This window comes from Triturus cristatus, chromosome 4_1 (assembly GCF_964204655.1).
Source record: "Triturus cristatus chromosome 4_1, aTriCri1.1, whole genome shotgun sequence".
NCBI classification, from domain to species: domain Eukaryota; kingdom Metazoa; phylum Chordata; class Amphibia; order Caudata; family Salamandridae; genus Triturus; species Triturus cristatus.
Genome location: NC_140585.1, coordinates 890,876,273 through 890,890,868, shown reverse-complemented (window position 1 = coordinate 890,890,868; position 14,596 = coordinate 890,876,273). Strand labels below are relative to the sequence as shown.

The 14,596-nt window shown below is 47.1% G+C and overlaps 1 protein-coding gene across 2 annotated transcripts in view; it reads left to right on the top strand.

Annotated features, from left to right (window-relative positions):
* LOC146855739 (natural cytotoxicity triggering receptor 3 ligand 1-like) overlaps positions 1–14,596 on the top strand; it is a 145,688-nt gene that overhangs the window by 34,324 nt on the left and 96,768 nt on the right. For both annotated transcript variants that reach the window (XM_085650650.1, XM_085650651.1), the window contains exon 3: positions 3,663–3,971. In XM_085650650.1, the coding sequence (XP_085506776.1) occupies positions 3,663–3,971 (309 nt within the window). The remainder of the gene's footprint in view (positions 1–3,662; positions 3,972–14,596) is intronic.

Here is a 14,596-nt window from a genome sequence, read left to right as displayed (position 1 = left end):
CCACGGATCAGCTCGCATCAACCCTCTCCCAGAACCGACCCACCAGCACCACCGACCCAAACGAAGCCGCCAACAACCTCACCAACTGGATCTCCGACTGCGCCGACCTCCTGGCCCCCCTGAAAACTCAAGCCAGCACCAACAACCACAAGAAAAACTCCTGGTTCACCCCCGACCTCAAGGACTCCAAGAAAGAATGCCGCGCCCGCGAGAAGAAGTGGCGCCTCAACCAGACCGAAGAGAACATGTCAGCTCTCAAGGACGCCACCCGCCAACACCACCAACACCTCCGCGCCGCACGAAAAACAGCCTACCGGAACAGACTTGACAACAACGCCCACAACAGCAAGGAACTATTTGGCATCGTCAAAGAGCTCTCCAACCCGGACGCAGAAAACAACTCCATCCCCCCATCACAGGACCTCTGCGACTCCCTCGCGACCTTCTTCCACCACAAGATCACCAACATATCCAACAGCTTCCCGACCACCGACACAAACCCCCCCCGGAACCCGCTACCGACATCACCACCATCCTCACCTGGAGCCTAACCACCACCGAGGAGACCACCCGCGTCATGAACTCGTCCACTCCGGATCCTCATTGGACCCCTGCCCGCACCACATCTACAACAAAGCCGACAACATCATCGCACCGCACCTCCGAGATGTCATCAACGCCTCCCTCACCACCGCCACCTTCCCGGAGAGCTGAAAACACGCAGAGCTCAACGCCCTCTTAAAGAAACCCACAGCAGACCCCACCGAACTCAAAAACTTCCGGCCCATCTCTCTCCTGCCGTTCCCCGCCAAAGTGATCGAGAAAATTGTCAACACTCAACTCTCCAACGCCCTGGAAACCAACGACTCCCTCGACCCCACACAGTTCGGTTTCAGGACCAACCACAGCACCGAAACCGCCCTCATCGCAGCCACGGACGACATCAGAGCCCTGACCGACAAGGGTGAGACCGTGGCCCTCATACTCCTGGACCTCTCCGCAGCCTTCGACACGGTCTGCCACCGCACCCTGATACGACGCCTCAGCAACGCCGGCATCAGAGGCAAGGCCCTCGAATGGATCATCTCCTTCCTCTCCGGAAGGACTCAGAGAGTCCGCCTGCCCCCCTTCAGATCCACAGCCACGGAGATCATCTGCGGCGTACCTCAAGGATCCTCCCTCAGCCCCACTCTCTTCAACATCTACATGACCCCCCTGGCGAACATCGCACGCAAACACGGACTGGACCTTATATCATACGCCGACGACACCCAGCTCATCTTATCACCCACAAACAACCCCACCTCAACTAGGACCAGACTTCATGAAGGAATGAAGGAAGTGGCGAACTGGATGACAGACAGCCGCCTGAAACTGAACGCCGACAAGACGGAGGTCCTCATCCTCGGCCCCACCCCCACCGCATGGGACGACTCCTGGTGGCCCCCCGCCCTAGGCAGCACTCCCCAACCCACCGACCACGCACGCAACCTCGGCTTCATCCTGGACTCATCCCTCACCATGACCAGACAGGTGAACTCGGTGACCTCAGCATGCTTCAACACCCTCCGCATGCTCCGCAAGATCTTCCGCTGGATCCCCACCGACACCAGAAAGACCGTCACCCACGCCCTCGTCACCAGTCGCTTGGACTACGGGAACACCTTGTACGCGGGCATCACCACCAAGCTGCTGAGGAAACTCCAACGGATCCAGAACGCTGCCGCAAGACTCATCCTGGACATCCCCCGCCACCACCACATCTCAGGACACCTGAAAAAACTCCATTGGCTCCCCGTCAACAAGAGGATCACCTTCCGACTCCTCACCCACGCACACAAAGCCCTTCACAACCTCGGACCCATACTCATCAACAACCGCGTCTCCTTCTACACTCCTCCGCGCACTCTACGATCCGCCGGACAGGCCCTGGCAGCCGTACCCCGCATCCGCAAAGCCACCGCCGCAGGAAGATCCTTCTCTTTCCTGGCAGCGAAGACCTGGAACTCTCTGCCCAGCCACCTTCGCGCCATACCTGAACACCTCTCCTTCAGAAGGCAGCTCAAGACCTGGCTCTTCGAGCACTGACCCCCCCCTCCCCAGCGCCTTGAGACCCTTTATGGGTGAGTAGCGCGCTTTATAAATGCGAATGATTGATTGATTGATATATGATGAAATATCGATGTAATGCACACATTGCATCTTAATTTGCACATATGCCGGCATCTGCGTGAGGTTGTATACTGGTGAAATTATGTAATTAGGCTTCAGACCAGAGCAAAGAGGCTCTAAACGTAAAATTAACTGAATAACTGTGTGGAACTAACAGAACAATATTAACAGACGTGATGAATTTCTTCTCTAATATATAGGCCCAAGGTAACACTTTAAACACCTCGGGCTTCATTTACAAGCCCACTGTGCCGCTGGTGCGTCAATTATTTTGACACACAGGCAGCTCAGTGAGCTTGCCCATATTTGCAAGGTCACGTAAAGTCTCCCTGCATGACCTTTCATAACCTTTTAAATATGGGCCCCTTTTGCACATTATTCTGCATGAAAGTGGAGTTCCATGGTTGTTGCTGTGGGTGCACCCGTGCAACAGCCATGCAACCTGACACATTCCCAGATTTACAACGTTTTGTGAAGCTGGGAATTTTGCATTCTGCAGCACGCATAGAAAGTGGAAAATGCCATTGATGATTGTTTTTGTGCAGGAAGGTGTCCCTTCCGGCACAAAAACAATCATCCCCACAACGCAGGCACCCTTGCAACAAGACACAAGGGTGTCTGCGTTGACGCAAGGCTGCTGTTTGTGCGCCGGCGCAGGGAAGGACAGTAACACGCTGTATCTTGTAGAAGCGGCACATTCCTGCCCTTTTCTTTTGATGCACAGCAGCGCTGCAGGAACGCTTGCTGCGCTGTCATGCGTCAAAATATAGTAAATGAGGCCCCTCGTGCACTGGAGAAGGAAAATGTACGGGGATATTTGATAGGCATCTCAGACAGAAAACTGTTTAATATCCTGTATCGATTTTAGCATTAATTAGCCCACACAAGTCCCTGTACGTGGTTAAAATAAAATCTGCGGTCTTGGACGATGTCTTTGTCACTTTTAAACTTTCCTGCATCAAATGTTTAAAATCTGGCATTACCTGGCCCTATTTAGGGTAATAGTTTTGTATAAATGTTATAGTCAAAGCTATGCACAGCCGTCCTTTTATTGCATCTACCGCCACCCAAGAACATATTGTTTCATTATGGAAAATCCTTATAAGACACATTAAAGATTCATATTATTTAGGGTTAATAAAATGAAGAGTCTTAAACTAGCACAATACTTTTTCCATTTGAATGTACACTATCCTACTCAGGCAATGCTCACCCTCGTTTATTACTCATCTCACATCTGCTGAAAAAACACACTTGAAGTGAGTGAGTGACAGGGTAAGAAATAGCACAGCTGCATTCTTTGTATATCCCATTTCCCAAGCACTGAGGGAGAGACCTGAAACATTTGTCTGAAATTGGTAATGACAAATGTGCAATGAGGTATTTGAGTGGCCCAGTGACCCACATTTGTTATATATTGTGTGCATTGTGTGTGTCTCACATATAGCTAACATTCTGAGGCTTCACTAGATGTCATGTCTTCTTCACAGCACCTCCAAGAGTCTGGCTTTCCTCAAAGCCTGCGCCTGGGTCTCTCTTTGTAGAGCAGGTGACGTGTGCAGTGAGTGAGTTCTATCCAGCCCCCATACACATCACAATAACGTCTGCATGTGGAGAACCACAGGAGTTGGAGAACAGCACGACACAGATACAGAACCCAGACGGGACCTACAGCACAACAAGGAGAGCTTTACTGAACACCACACGCTGCACAGATGGGACAGAGGTGACCTGCTCTGCAAAGCACGAGACCGGGGACTGGAACAGGAGTCTCAGGATATCACATGTGAAGGATAAAGGTATGAGCACTTTTAAAGGGTTTGCGTTCTGGCTGAGTAATACACACAAAAGCCATGAGTAACAAGCATTGGCATAGCCAATAGGTCTCGCTTTTGGGACCTTCTAAGTATTTAGTTATGCAGCACAATATCCTTGGTGCAACCACATCGACTGTTGCATGGCTAAACACTTATAAGGTCCCAAAAGCGAGACCTATTGGCTATGCCAATGCTTGGTGTGGTTGTGTGTGTGGTTGTGTGTGGTTGTGTGTTTGTGGTTGTGTGTGTGGTTGTGTGTTTGTGGTTGTGTGTGTGGTTGTGTGTGTGTGTGTGTGTGTGTGGCTGTGTGGTTGGGTGTGGTTGTGTGTGTGGTTGTGTGTGTGGTTGTGTGTGTGTGTGGTTGTGTGTGTGGTTGTGTGTGTGTGTGGCTGTGTGTGGTTGTGTGTGGTTGTGTGTGTGCGGTTGTGTGTGATTTTGTGTGTGTGTGGTTGTGTGTATGGTTGTGGTTGTGTGTGGTTGTGTGTGGTTGTGTGTGTGGTTGTGTTTGGTTGTGTGTGTGGGTGCAGTTGTGGGTGCAGGTGTGGCTGTGGGCGTGGATGTGTGGTTGTGTGTGTGGTTGTGTGTGTGTGGTTGTGTGTGTGTGGTTGTGTGTGTGTGTGTGTGTGGTTGTGTGTGGTTGTGTGTGGGTGTGGTTGTGTGGGTGTGGTTGTGTGTGGTTGTGTGTGTGGTTGTGTGTGTGGTTGTGTGTGTGTGTGTAGTTGTGTGTGTCGTTGTGTGTGTGTGGTTGTGTGTGTGTGTGGTTGTGTGTGTGTGTGTGTGGATGTGTGTGTTTGCCTGTGTGGTTGTGTGTATGTGGCTAAAAAAAATGTGTTGTTGATAATAGCCCTTATCATCTTTGCGCACGATAAACGTTAGGTCTGGGGCTGCGCCTGTGCTTGGTCAGCACTCCCTCTCGTGTTTGCTGTTTGAAGATCTGTAATGTCATAACAAGTCTGGGAGGGAGTGTCGGCTCCGAAGGGGCCGAGGAGAGATGGCCTGACCCCTCTTAACATCACCCAGAGAGGCGGACATTTTAAAACAAACAAGTGTCGGGGATTATGGCCAGCAGCGGGCCGCAGAGGCGGTTCATGCCCACTCGGGGCAAGGAGAGGGTGGCACATACTTCAGGAGCTAGTTTGAGGGAAGGGCCGGCTTTGCTGTGATCTGTATGTTGGAGAAGACAAGGGGATTACCTAGAGTAGTGAGTGCAAAAGAGGATAAAAAAATGGAAACGGAAAAGGGACAGAAAGAAATACAATACAGAAAAAAATAAGTAAGTAAACATATAAGACAAGAGAATGAAAACGGATAATGCTAAAGAGCCATGGCAAGGCAAAAGGAGAAAGAAAATGTGGCAAATTAAAAAGAAACATATAGAAAGAACCATAATGGATGCTGTAGAAAGGGAAATCAATAAATGTTAGGTCATTCGGACAAGAGAAAAAGAATGAAAGTTAAAAATAAAATGGATAAAAACAAGAGAGCTTGATAGAAAGCGATCAGAAGGGGGATATGTAAAATATATACCATCCCTCTTTAAAGGCAAAACCCAGCAAGAACAATATTCCAGACAGAGGCTCAGATAGAGATTGAGCGGACGGTGGGAGGAAAGTAAGGGCTGGGAGAGCAGGCAGAGATAGCCAAAGAATGCGCTACATGAAGTAAGCTCAGCCAAGGGCAGGGGAGGGCAGAAGAGGTAACGAGCGATGACATGAAAGGGTGCCCGGAGAGAGGCGCTTAATTACCCATGACAACAAAGGAAAGGCAGGAAAGGCAGATGGCCTCGCGTGCACACGCAAATGCACTCAAGCTTGTAGCCAGCCAGCAAATGCCTGGGTAGCACTTTCGAGATCCCCTGTACTAGAAGTCGAGCAAAAGCGCATGCGCTGTTCTAGGCTCGACCTAAAAATGAGTAACTGTGATTCTATTATTCATTATTTACATGGCTTCTGCGGCCTTTTTCAGGCATTTATTTATACGCCATGACATTCTGCAAAAATGCGATAACCAAATATTTCAAATATTTGATGATTTCCATAACACCTACCAGAGGAGTACTATCTCTTATACACTAGACCTCTGCTAAACATGAGATTAATCTATAGGCCATTGCCTTTCAAATACTGACTACTACTTGTGATTGATAAAGGTTTGCAGACACGAATGGGTCTGTGACAGAAGCCTGCATAAAAGACAGAGGTGCAACTAGAGCCACATTTCGGGAGGGGCTATGAATATTTTCGGGGGGGCTGACTCCTCCAGTAATATGCAGAGTGGAGATGCAGGGGCTCTTAGAAGGGGTGAAAAGCAACAAAGCCTCATTAACACGTAAATGGTCTTTTAAAGACCTGTGAAGTACTCGGGGGCGGCTGTGTGTGTGCCCGGGAAGCTGTCTCAGCCTGGGCTGCCACACACGACGAGGGGGGCTGAAGCCCTTTGAGCCCAATGGTCGTTGCACGCCTGATAAAAGATCAATTGACAGATTGAATCATGTAATAATTAAAGGTGCATGGTATACATGTTCAAAGCATTCGACAGGATTTCAGTGCATACATTGTATTTTAGAGGCACAGAACCAGTACACACCTGTGTTTGAACCCATTCAGTGCATACATCCCACCCATTAGTGACCTGTCAAATAGGTTGACCACTTCCAGGTTTTTTAGTGTAACTCGATCAGAAACAAATAAATCTTTTGCTGTTTTTTATACTCTTGTGTTTTTTCCAAAGTCCATCCCAAATTGTACAGTTAAAAGCTGCAGTGTAGTCTAAAACAGATACATATAACTGGAACTATGGGAAAAGCAGTAAGAATTAAGGCAAAACATCATTGCTAAAGTCAGGTAAAGTGCATGACCTGCCATTCTGGGGGATACTAACACCACATGAAAATAGACTCAAACAGGCTCAGACAATGGGCGAATGTTTTCAATATTTATTACATGTAACAATCGCAAAGAATACACATACTACGCACTGCACACTGTGTTAAAATAATTGTACTTGAGGTTATGCATCATGTACAAAAGCCATGCTAAGATCACACAAAGCTATGTTCATCATACAGGTATTTTCTATCACACCCGTGATTACTATCGCTTCTGCTAACAACAGCCATCAATGTTCCCTTAAAATTGTTAAACCTACATTAGTCATCCATTTGTCATGCACACCAATTCTTCAAATTCTTCAATTCTGACTCTTTTCTACTGCGCATTTCTCAATTAATTTATTTGAGTTACACCACTTACAGCATGAAATCTAGATCGAAGTTAACGCCCATGATAAGTTAGCCAATATGCCTGGCCTCAGCAACGAATGTGATGGATATATATAATATTTTGTGCAAGGATATCCCTACTTGACTCTTTAGATTAGAATAATTTATAGACCTGTATGATTCAATTTCAGAATTAGGAGTTGAAAACAAGGGTGTTATTAGATTGGTTTAATGTGATTGCTATGTGCTCTGTAAGTTTCTGTTAGACCTGGCATCCTTGGTGTTGTTTTCCCCTATCTTTTTGCCTCCGGTATTTTTTGCTGTGTGCTGAATTTCGTTTGTGCTGGTCTAGATGCTTTGGGCACTTTACCACTGCTGATCAGTGCCAAAGTGCAAGTGCTCCCTCCATAAATTATGAATATGGATTGGTGTTTCCATGATTGGCTTGTTTGATGTACTACTAAGTCTCTAGTACAGTACACTGTGGGGTATATTCACGAGAATGTGCGATAACTATCGCCAACGTTAGTCATCGCCAGAAAAGTTAACGCCGCCTAACCCTGTTTTTCATCGCCATGTTAGCGTGGTATTCTCAAGCCCGCGCTACATGGCAATGAAAACAGTGAACGGCGGAGAAAACAGGCGACAACACCATCGCAATGGCGATAGTTATTCCTGCGTTAGCAGGCGATACCTCTGGATTGCCACATCAACGCCAGAAAACTCCCACCTCAACCCAGGTGATATCGCATTGCTGTGTAAACAGAGGCCCTTTCCCCGACCTCTGTACCCCCGCTCCATTGAACGACCCTGCCAGCCAGCACCTACAAGTGATAGTTGAAAATGCATTCACGGGTGAATGCTGAGGGGTTGGCAGGTTATTAGAAGAAGATCAATATTCCGTTTTCCTGAACAAAAATACATAAAGCAGCTGTTTCTGAAACGTGGACTAGTTATGCACCAACGAGCACGGCATTGTTTGTTTACTCCTTCTGGGTCTGCCGTGGCTGGCATTGTGTATTCGGTTGGCAACAGAAGGCAAATATGGCGGGGGGCTAGGGGTTGTGACTGTGGGTGTTGTGACCCTCATGGGTATCGGAGCTGCATGATCATTGCCTCCATGGTATCTGTGGGTCCTCAGGTGTGGCTCTTGGCTAGGCTCCCTTTCATGTTGTGGGTAGTCGTCCTGCTTAGCACCAGCAAAAGGCAGGTGTAAAATCCCTGGTGCTACTGCGGGTTATTCCCTGTTTTTGCTTCGCTTCGCAGATCTGGCAGTTCGTTGTGATGTGGTGTTGTGGTTTTCTCGTGTGTTTTTGCACGGGAACGCCTACTCTGCATCTCATTAGTGTTAGTTGGTGGTGTCCACCGTGGAGATAAATTTGGGGGCAGTTATCACAGGAATACTGGTGTTGTGTGCAGTTTGCACCAACTTGTGAATGGGGTGTTAAATGTATCTCTACTTTTGCTGTGTTACGGTAGAGATAAATTGGAGTTAATGCCATGTGAATATGCCCCAGTGTGTGCCCAAGGCCTGTAAGTCAAAAGCTGCTAGTGGGCTTCAGCATTGATTGTGCCACCCATACAAGCAGCCTTTCAAAGGGGTCTCAGACCTGCCACTGCAGTGTCTGCACGCAGTCTCTACTGCCATGTCGACCTGGTAAGTGAATCCACTTGTTAGACCCTAACCTCCCCTTTTATTACATGTGAGTCACCCCTAAGGTACCCCTGCTACTCCTGTGGGCAGGGTGCAGTGTATGTGAAAGGGAGGCCATGTACTGATGTGTGTGACATGTCCTAATATTGAAATACAGTTGTATTTTGTTTTTCACTATTGAAAGGCTATCTGTCCCATAGGATAGAACAGGAGTTTATTTATGACATTGTATAAGTATAACTTTCCATTGGAACAAGGTAGAAAGATGGAGTTTAGTATGCCTGAACTCAGAATATAAAAATGCATCTGTCAGTAAAGATGATTTCTATATTGTGTGTTTGAAGATACCACTTTTAGAAAGTGGGTATTTTCTTGCTTAGCCATCCTGTGTGCCTCTGCTGGTTTGTGAATTGACTGTCTGGCTTTGGAGTGACAGGGGCTGAGGATGTGCATTCACTGTAGACAGGCACTGGGAGGGTTGAGGTGTGTCCTGCCTTTCCTGGCTGAGTCAGGACTGAACTGAATAGACCTTTGTTGCATTTAGAGCAGGGGGAGAAGATTTGCTTGCACCTGAATGGGCCTGGCCTGCCTTACACAATGCTGTCCCCACCTCCTGCCGGGAAGCTGGACCAGAGTGGCCAGAACTGGTTTTGACTGAGCACAGAGCCTCTCTGCCCCAAGAGAACAAAGAGATATTGAACATAAATAGTGGGGCACTGACCCCAGAACTTTAGAATTCTTCTCGAATTAAGAGAAACCTCTTCCAAGAAGAAAAGCTGGGAAAGCTGAAGGAGAAGTTTTTTCCCTTTGCCATGTGCTGTCTGGGGTTGGCCTGCAGTGGCTGCTTCAGTTCAAGGAGAAAACAAAGACTTTGCTGTGTGCTGTATATCCTGTTTGAAGAAGATCTCCAAGGGCTTGAGTTAGAACTTGCCTCCTGTTCTGAAGTCTCAGAGACACAAAGACTTCACCACCAGCTCCCCTGAACTTCCTTGCTGGGAGTTCTGATCTGCCAAGAGGTGCTTGTTCCTGTGCTGGGCCTCTGGAGGTTGTTCCTGTGGCTGGGGCTGGAAAAGAGACGCAACTAAGAGAAGCATGACGCATCTGCACCTGTTTCCGATGCATCGCAGCTATGCCGCTGAAGAAACCGATGCAGCGACTGCCAGCAGCTGGAGAACTAGCTGCACACTGAACCCTGTGCACTGATCTCTAAGACTGAGATCACTGCAGTGATTCCAACGCAGGCCCTGCCATGCAGCTTCAAGAACCAACACATTTTGGGACCTTGACCGGAGAGACCAAAACTTTGCTGTTGCTGCCAGATCAGAAACCGACGCATCCCTGATCCCCACGCATTGCACAGGGGTCCAAGTCTACAAGAATGCTGGGCCCCAGTCAGAAACCAACGTATCACTTCCACTTCCGTAAGATACCAACGCATCACCTTCCCTTCAATAAGGAACTGACGCATTTCCTCCCCTGAAGTAAGAAACCGACGCATCACATTCCCTGGGCATAAAGAACCGACACATCACCTTCCCTGCAAATATTTTTGTTTATGATTTTTACGCATCCAATGGAAACTAACGCATCTGTAGAGATGAGTTAGTTTCCCTGCGCCAGTCTGCGATACCCTTGCACCACCATGGATGCGCTGTATTTATAATACGTTACAACAAACAAATGATGGACGGAATGCTGACAATGCAGACATTCTCCCCCAGTCAAGAGTTCTGGGTTAAATCCATCGTTCTTTTGCCCATTACGCCACCCCAGTTTAGACATGGCCATATGCAAATCAGTCTTGACCCTGTGCCTCATGGGAACAGTCCAGCCCGAACTGCCAAGCCATGTCTTCCCTGGACCAGAATCAAGCATCCTAGGACCGGTTTCTGGCTATCAGCCAGGATAGCTTGACTCCAGTGGCGTAGTGAGCACGGGTCCCACGTCTGGGAATACCCATCCCACTTAGGGCGAAAAGCGTTACAACAAACAAATGATGGACGGAATGCTGACAATGCAGACATTCTCCCCCAGTCAAGAGATCTGGGATAAATCCATCGTTCTTTTGCCCGTTACGCCACCCCAGTTTAGACATGGCCATAGGCAAATCAGTCTTGACCCTGTGCCTCATGGGAAAAGTTCAGCACGAACTGCCAAGCCATGTCTTCCCTGGACCGGAATCAAGCATCCTAGGACCGGTTTCTGGCTATCAGCCGTCATCAGCCAGGATAGCTTGACTCCAGTGGCGTAGTGAGCACGGGTCCCACGTCTGGGAATACCCATCCCACTTAGGGCGAAAAGCGTTACAACAAACAAATGATGGACGGAATGCTGACAATGCAGACATTCTCCCCCAGTCAAGAGATCTGGGTTAAATCCATCGTTCTTTTGCCCATTACGCCACCCCAGTTTAGACATGGCCATATGCAAATAAGTCTTGACCCTGTGCCTCATGGGAACAGTCCAGCCCGAACTGCCAAGCCATGTCTTCCCTGGACCGGAATCAAGCATCCTAGGACCGGTTTCTGGCTATCAGCCGTCATCAGCCAGGATAGCTTGACTCCAGTGGCGTAGTGAGCACGGGTCCCACGTCATGGGTGCTACATGGGTGCCACAGACCTCAATGGAGTGGTCCTGATGCAAGGGATACAAGATGCTGAAGATGCTGTACAGTGCTGACAATGCTGTGAGGTTGATAGGGGGCTTCCTGGGGCTACTCCTTGATCCACACACTTGGTGGGGCAACTTTGGCCACAGGGATCTGTGTACTTCGAAGTCCTGATGGGTCCAGCAAAAATCCAGTTGCCACTGGACTACTAGACTCTGATCATAACAAAAACAACAGTCCCCTTTGGTGGAGGCTACTTTCCTGACCAAACTGCCCTCCAGCGGCTCTACCGGGTCTAGTGGACGTGGGTGCAAGTTTTGGGCATCAAGTCTCAGTCTCCTAGGCTGCAAGTCGGCTGACAGTGGCAATCAAGCAATGGTGGCTACAGACTAGCAAGGCAGGCTTCTTCCAGATGTTGTGGCACTGTAGCTGGGAACAGGAAGTCAGCCAACTCACTCTTGAAGTTACTCTTTAAGTTACTCCTTAAGTATGGGGCTATGGAGCCACTTTTCCTCGATCCCGCCACCAGAGGCACAGTCCCCTCTTTGCTAGCCCAAGGAGCAGCAGGTGCTGTCCAGCCTTTGGGGCAGCCTCTCGCCAGTTCCAGGGAACAGCATGGCAATCCCTCTTTGGTACTCTCTCCAGTCCTGATGTGATATGAGGTCTGGGTGCTAGGGTTGCTATATTTGCGCCTAGAAAGTGCCCCGGGGGAATGGCGCGGCTACTAGCCAATGGGCTTCTAGTTCCTTTTTCACCTGATAATTATTTTCTAGAATGTGTGGCAGCGAGCAATTCCAGTGTAGACTATTCTGCACTCTCCCAAGATAGTAGAACCCTTCACTCAGTGTGTGAAGCCTGGTAGATCGCCCTAGAGGTGTGGCTTCCTGAGGGCTACACGCCCACAGCAAAACAGGTTTGGCAGGTGTTTTTCCCTCTATGTCCCCAACGCCAACCTGTCTACCCGATGTGTGTCCACCATTTGCCCTTCAAAGGCTTCTTCCCCTTTAAAGCTCGCCTTTTAGGCACACACCCTCTGTAGCTTCCTGCCAAGAAGAGGTAACACCACTTTCGAAGGCAGGCCTCTATTGTTACCTTTCCTGGGAGTTATTCACACACCTCCTCAGGAGGGCAGAAGGCTGTTTTGTGGTCAGTATCTGCAAATGGCCACTCGAAAACTTGAGCAACAGAGTGGCGACTTACTAAAAGTTGCTTTTCTTCAAAGATTACATTAAATTTGACTTTGGCATCAATTTGTGTTTAATGCAACAATTCTTTTGATAGCAGCACACCAAAGTTTCAATGCCTTCAGATAACTGCTGCAGTGGCAATTCCACTGAAGGCAGGTAGTGATCTCTAAATATGGCAGGCTGTAGTCTGCCAGGGCAGTGTACTACATCCCTCTGCTGCCTTGGTGAATTGGAGTACAATCTGCTGAAATGTAATTCAGCCCATTTGTTTCCAGTCCAATGCCTTCATCATGCAAATCAGTGCACGCTGAGACTTGTAGCAGTCTTTTATTTACGTTGAAGCAATTAAAGTCATACACCTGAAAATAATAATGCATAAATTAAATGCAAAGAACTGGAATCATTGTGTTGTATTGTAGTGAAGTGGATTCATATGGTAGCCTGATGTAGAGTAAACAAGTATCTCTCCTGATCCACTGAGTTCCTAACTAGCATACCAACCATCCAGCCAATAGTTTATTCCAATTAAAATGAAATATAAAAATATACAGAATTATAATTTGCATCACATACAAAAAGTCATTTACAATATTTAAAAACAAGTTAACATTAATTTCTGTTTTTAACTAAGGTGAATAAAAAATGACCTAGTTCATAACATTCAGGTGGAGTGGGTGGTATCTGAAGAGAAAGTAATGCAGGTCTACAACTCCTGTAATTGCCCTGTTTCAACACTTGTCTAATAATTCACCATGCATGCTCATATAATATTCACAAGAGAATTTAAAATTAATAATGGACTGCAAAGACTTACCATTACAACGACAAGCGAAACGTGATTCATGAAAAGCAAACTCTTTAAGGAAGCAAAGCATAAATTCTGCAAGACTCATCCCTAACTTGTGAGTGAAAATTGCTCATAAGGTTAAAAAACAATGTTCACGTACAGTTCAATATCTAAAAATTATTTTAAAAGACAAACAGACCTCACTTAAGTTTCTCGTTAGAGGCCCTGACCATAGGTTTCCATTTTAACCAAGCATGTACAAAGCCAATAGATATCACCTTCAGAACCTGTGGCTTTGCCAATGTTTTTTTAGCCATACTTTACATCACCATTGATGTTGTAAAACATGGCAACTAAAAGGGAATACACATCTAAAAGGTGCTATAACATGGCAGTGACATTAATTTCTAGGTGCATGGGCACGGCTCTAAAATGCCAGAGCATTGTTTTATTGAAGTGCTGGTGGGGGTTTAGCAATGCATAGAATGGAAATAAGGTTTAAGCCTAATGTTGGTCTAGCGTTGGATACATTCTATTCTGGGGTACAACAAGAGAGTGAATCATTTGATAGCATTTTAAACGTGTTAAGAGACCTATCTATGTCTATGCAAATTTGGTGTAATGAAATCTGAAAATGTAAGGGATCAAAATATAATGCACATTAAAAGTGAGAAAGTCTAAGAACAGTTATGGGTATTAGGTTAGCCCAATTTGCAGGATACCATGATGACAAATAAAGCCATAGAACAGTCCAAGAAATGAATGCACACAGTTAATGAAAATAAGAGTAAGTTCAAGAGGACAGATATTTGCAATGTCTTTGGGGTTCAGAACCAGACAGTGAGGAAGAAAGTAAAGATCTGAGATTATGCTATTAATGGGATAGTATTAATCATTTAGCAAATTCAAAGTTTTGTCCAGCTATAGGAACATAATGTAAAACATGTGGTAGAATAGGCCATTTTGCTTATGACTGCGAAGACAAAAGATTATTAGGACAACAAAAAGCATGGTGGCCTGGCTTTGTGTATGACTGATTGGTGTGCAGTTCATAAGTACAAGTCTGAGTGTTCATGTCTGAGAAAAAGTGCTCTCATACACCCCAAAGAATGTCATGCTTCATCATTTGGGCCTGCTCCTCGACGGGCCAG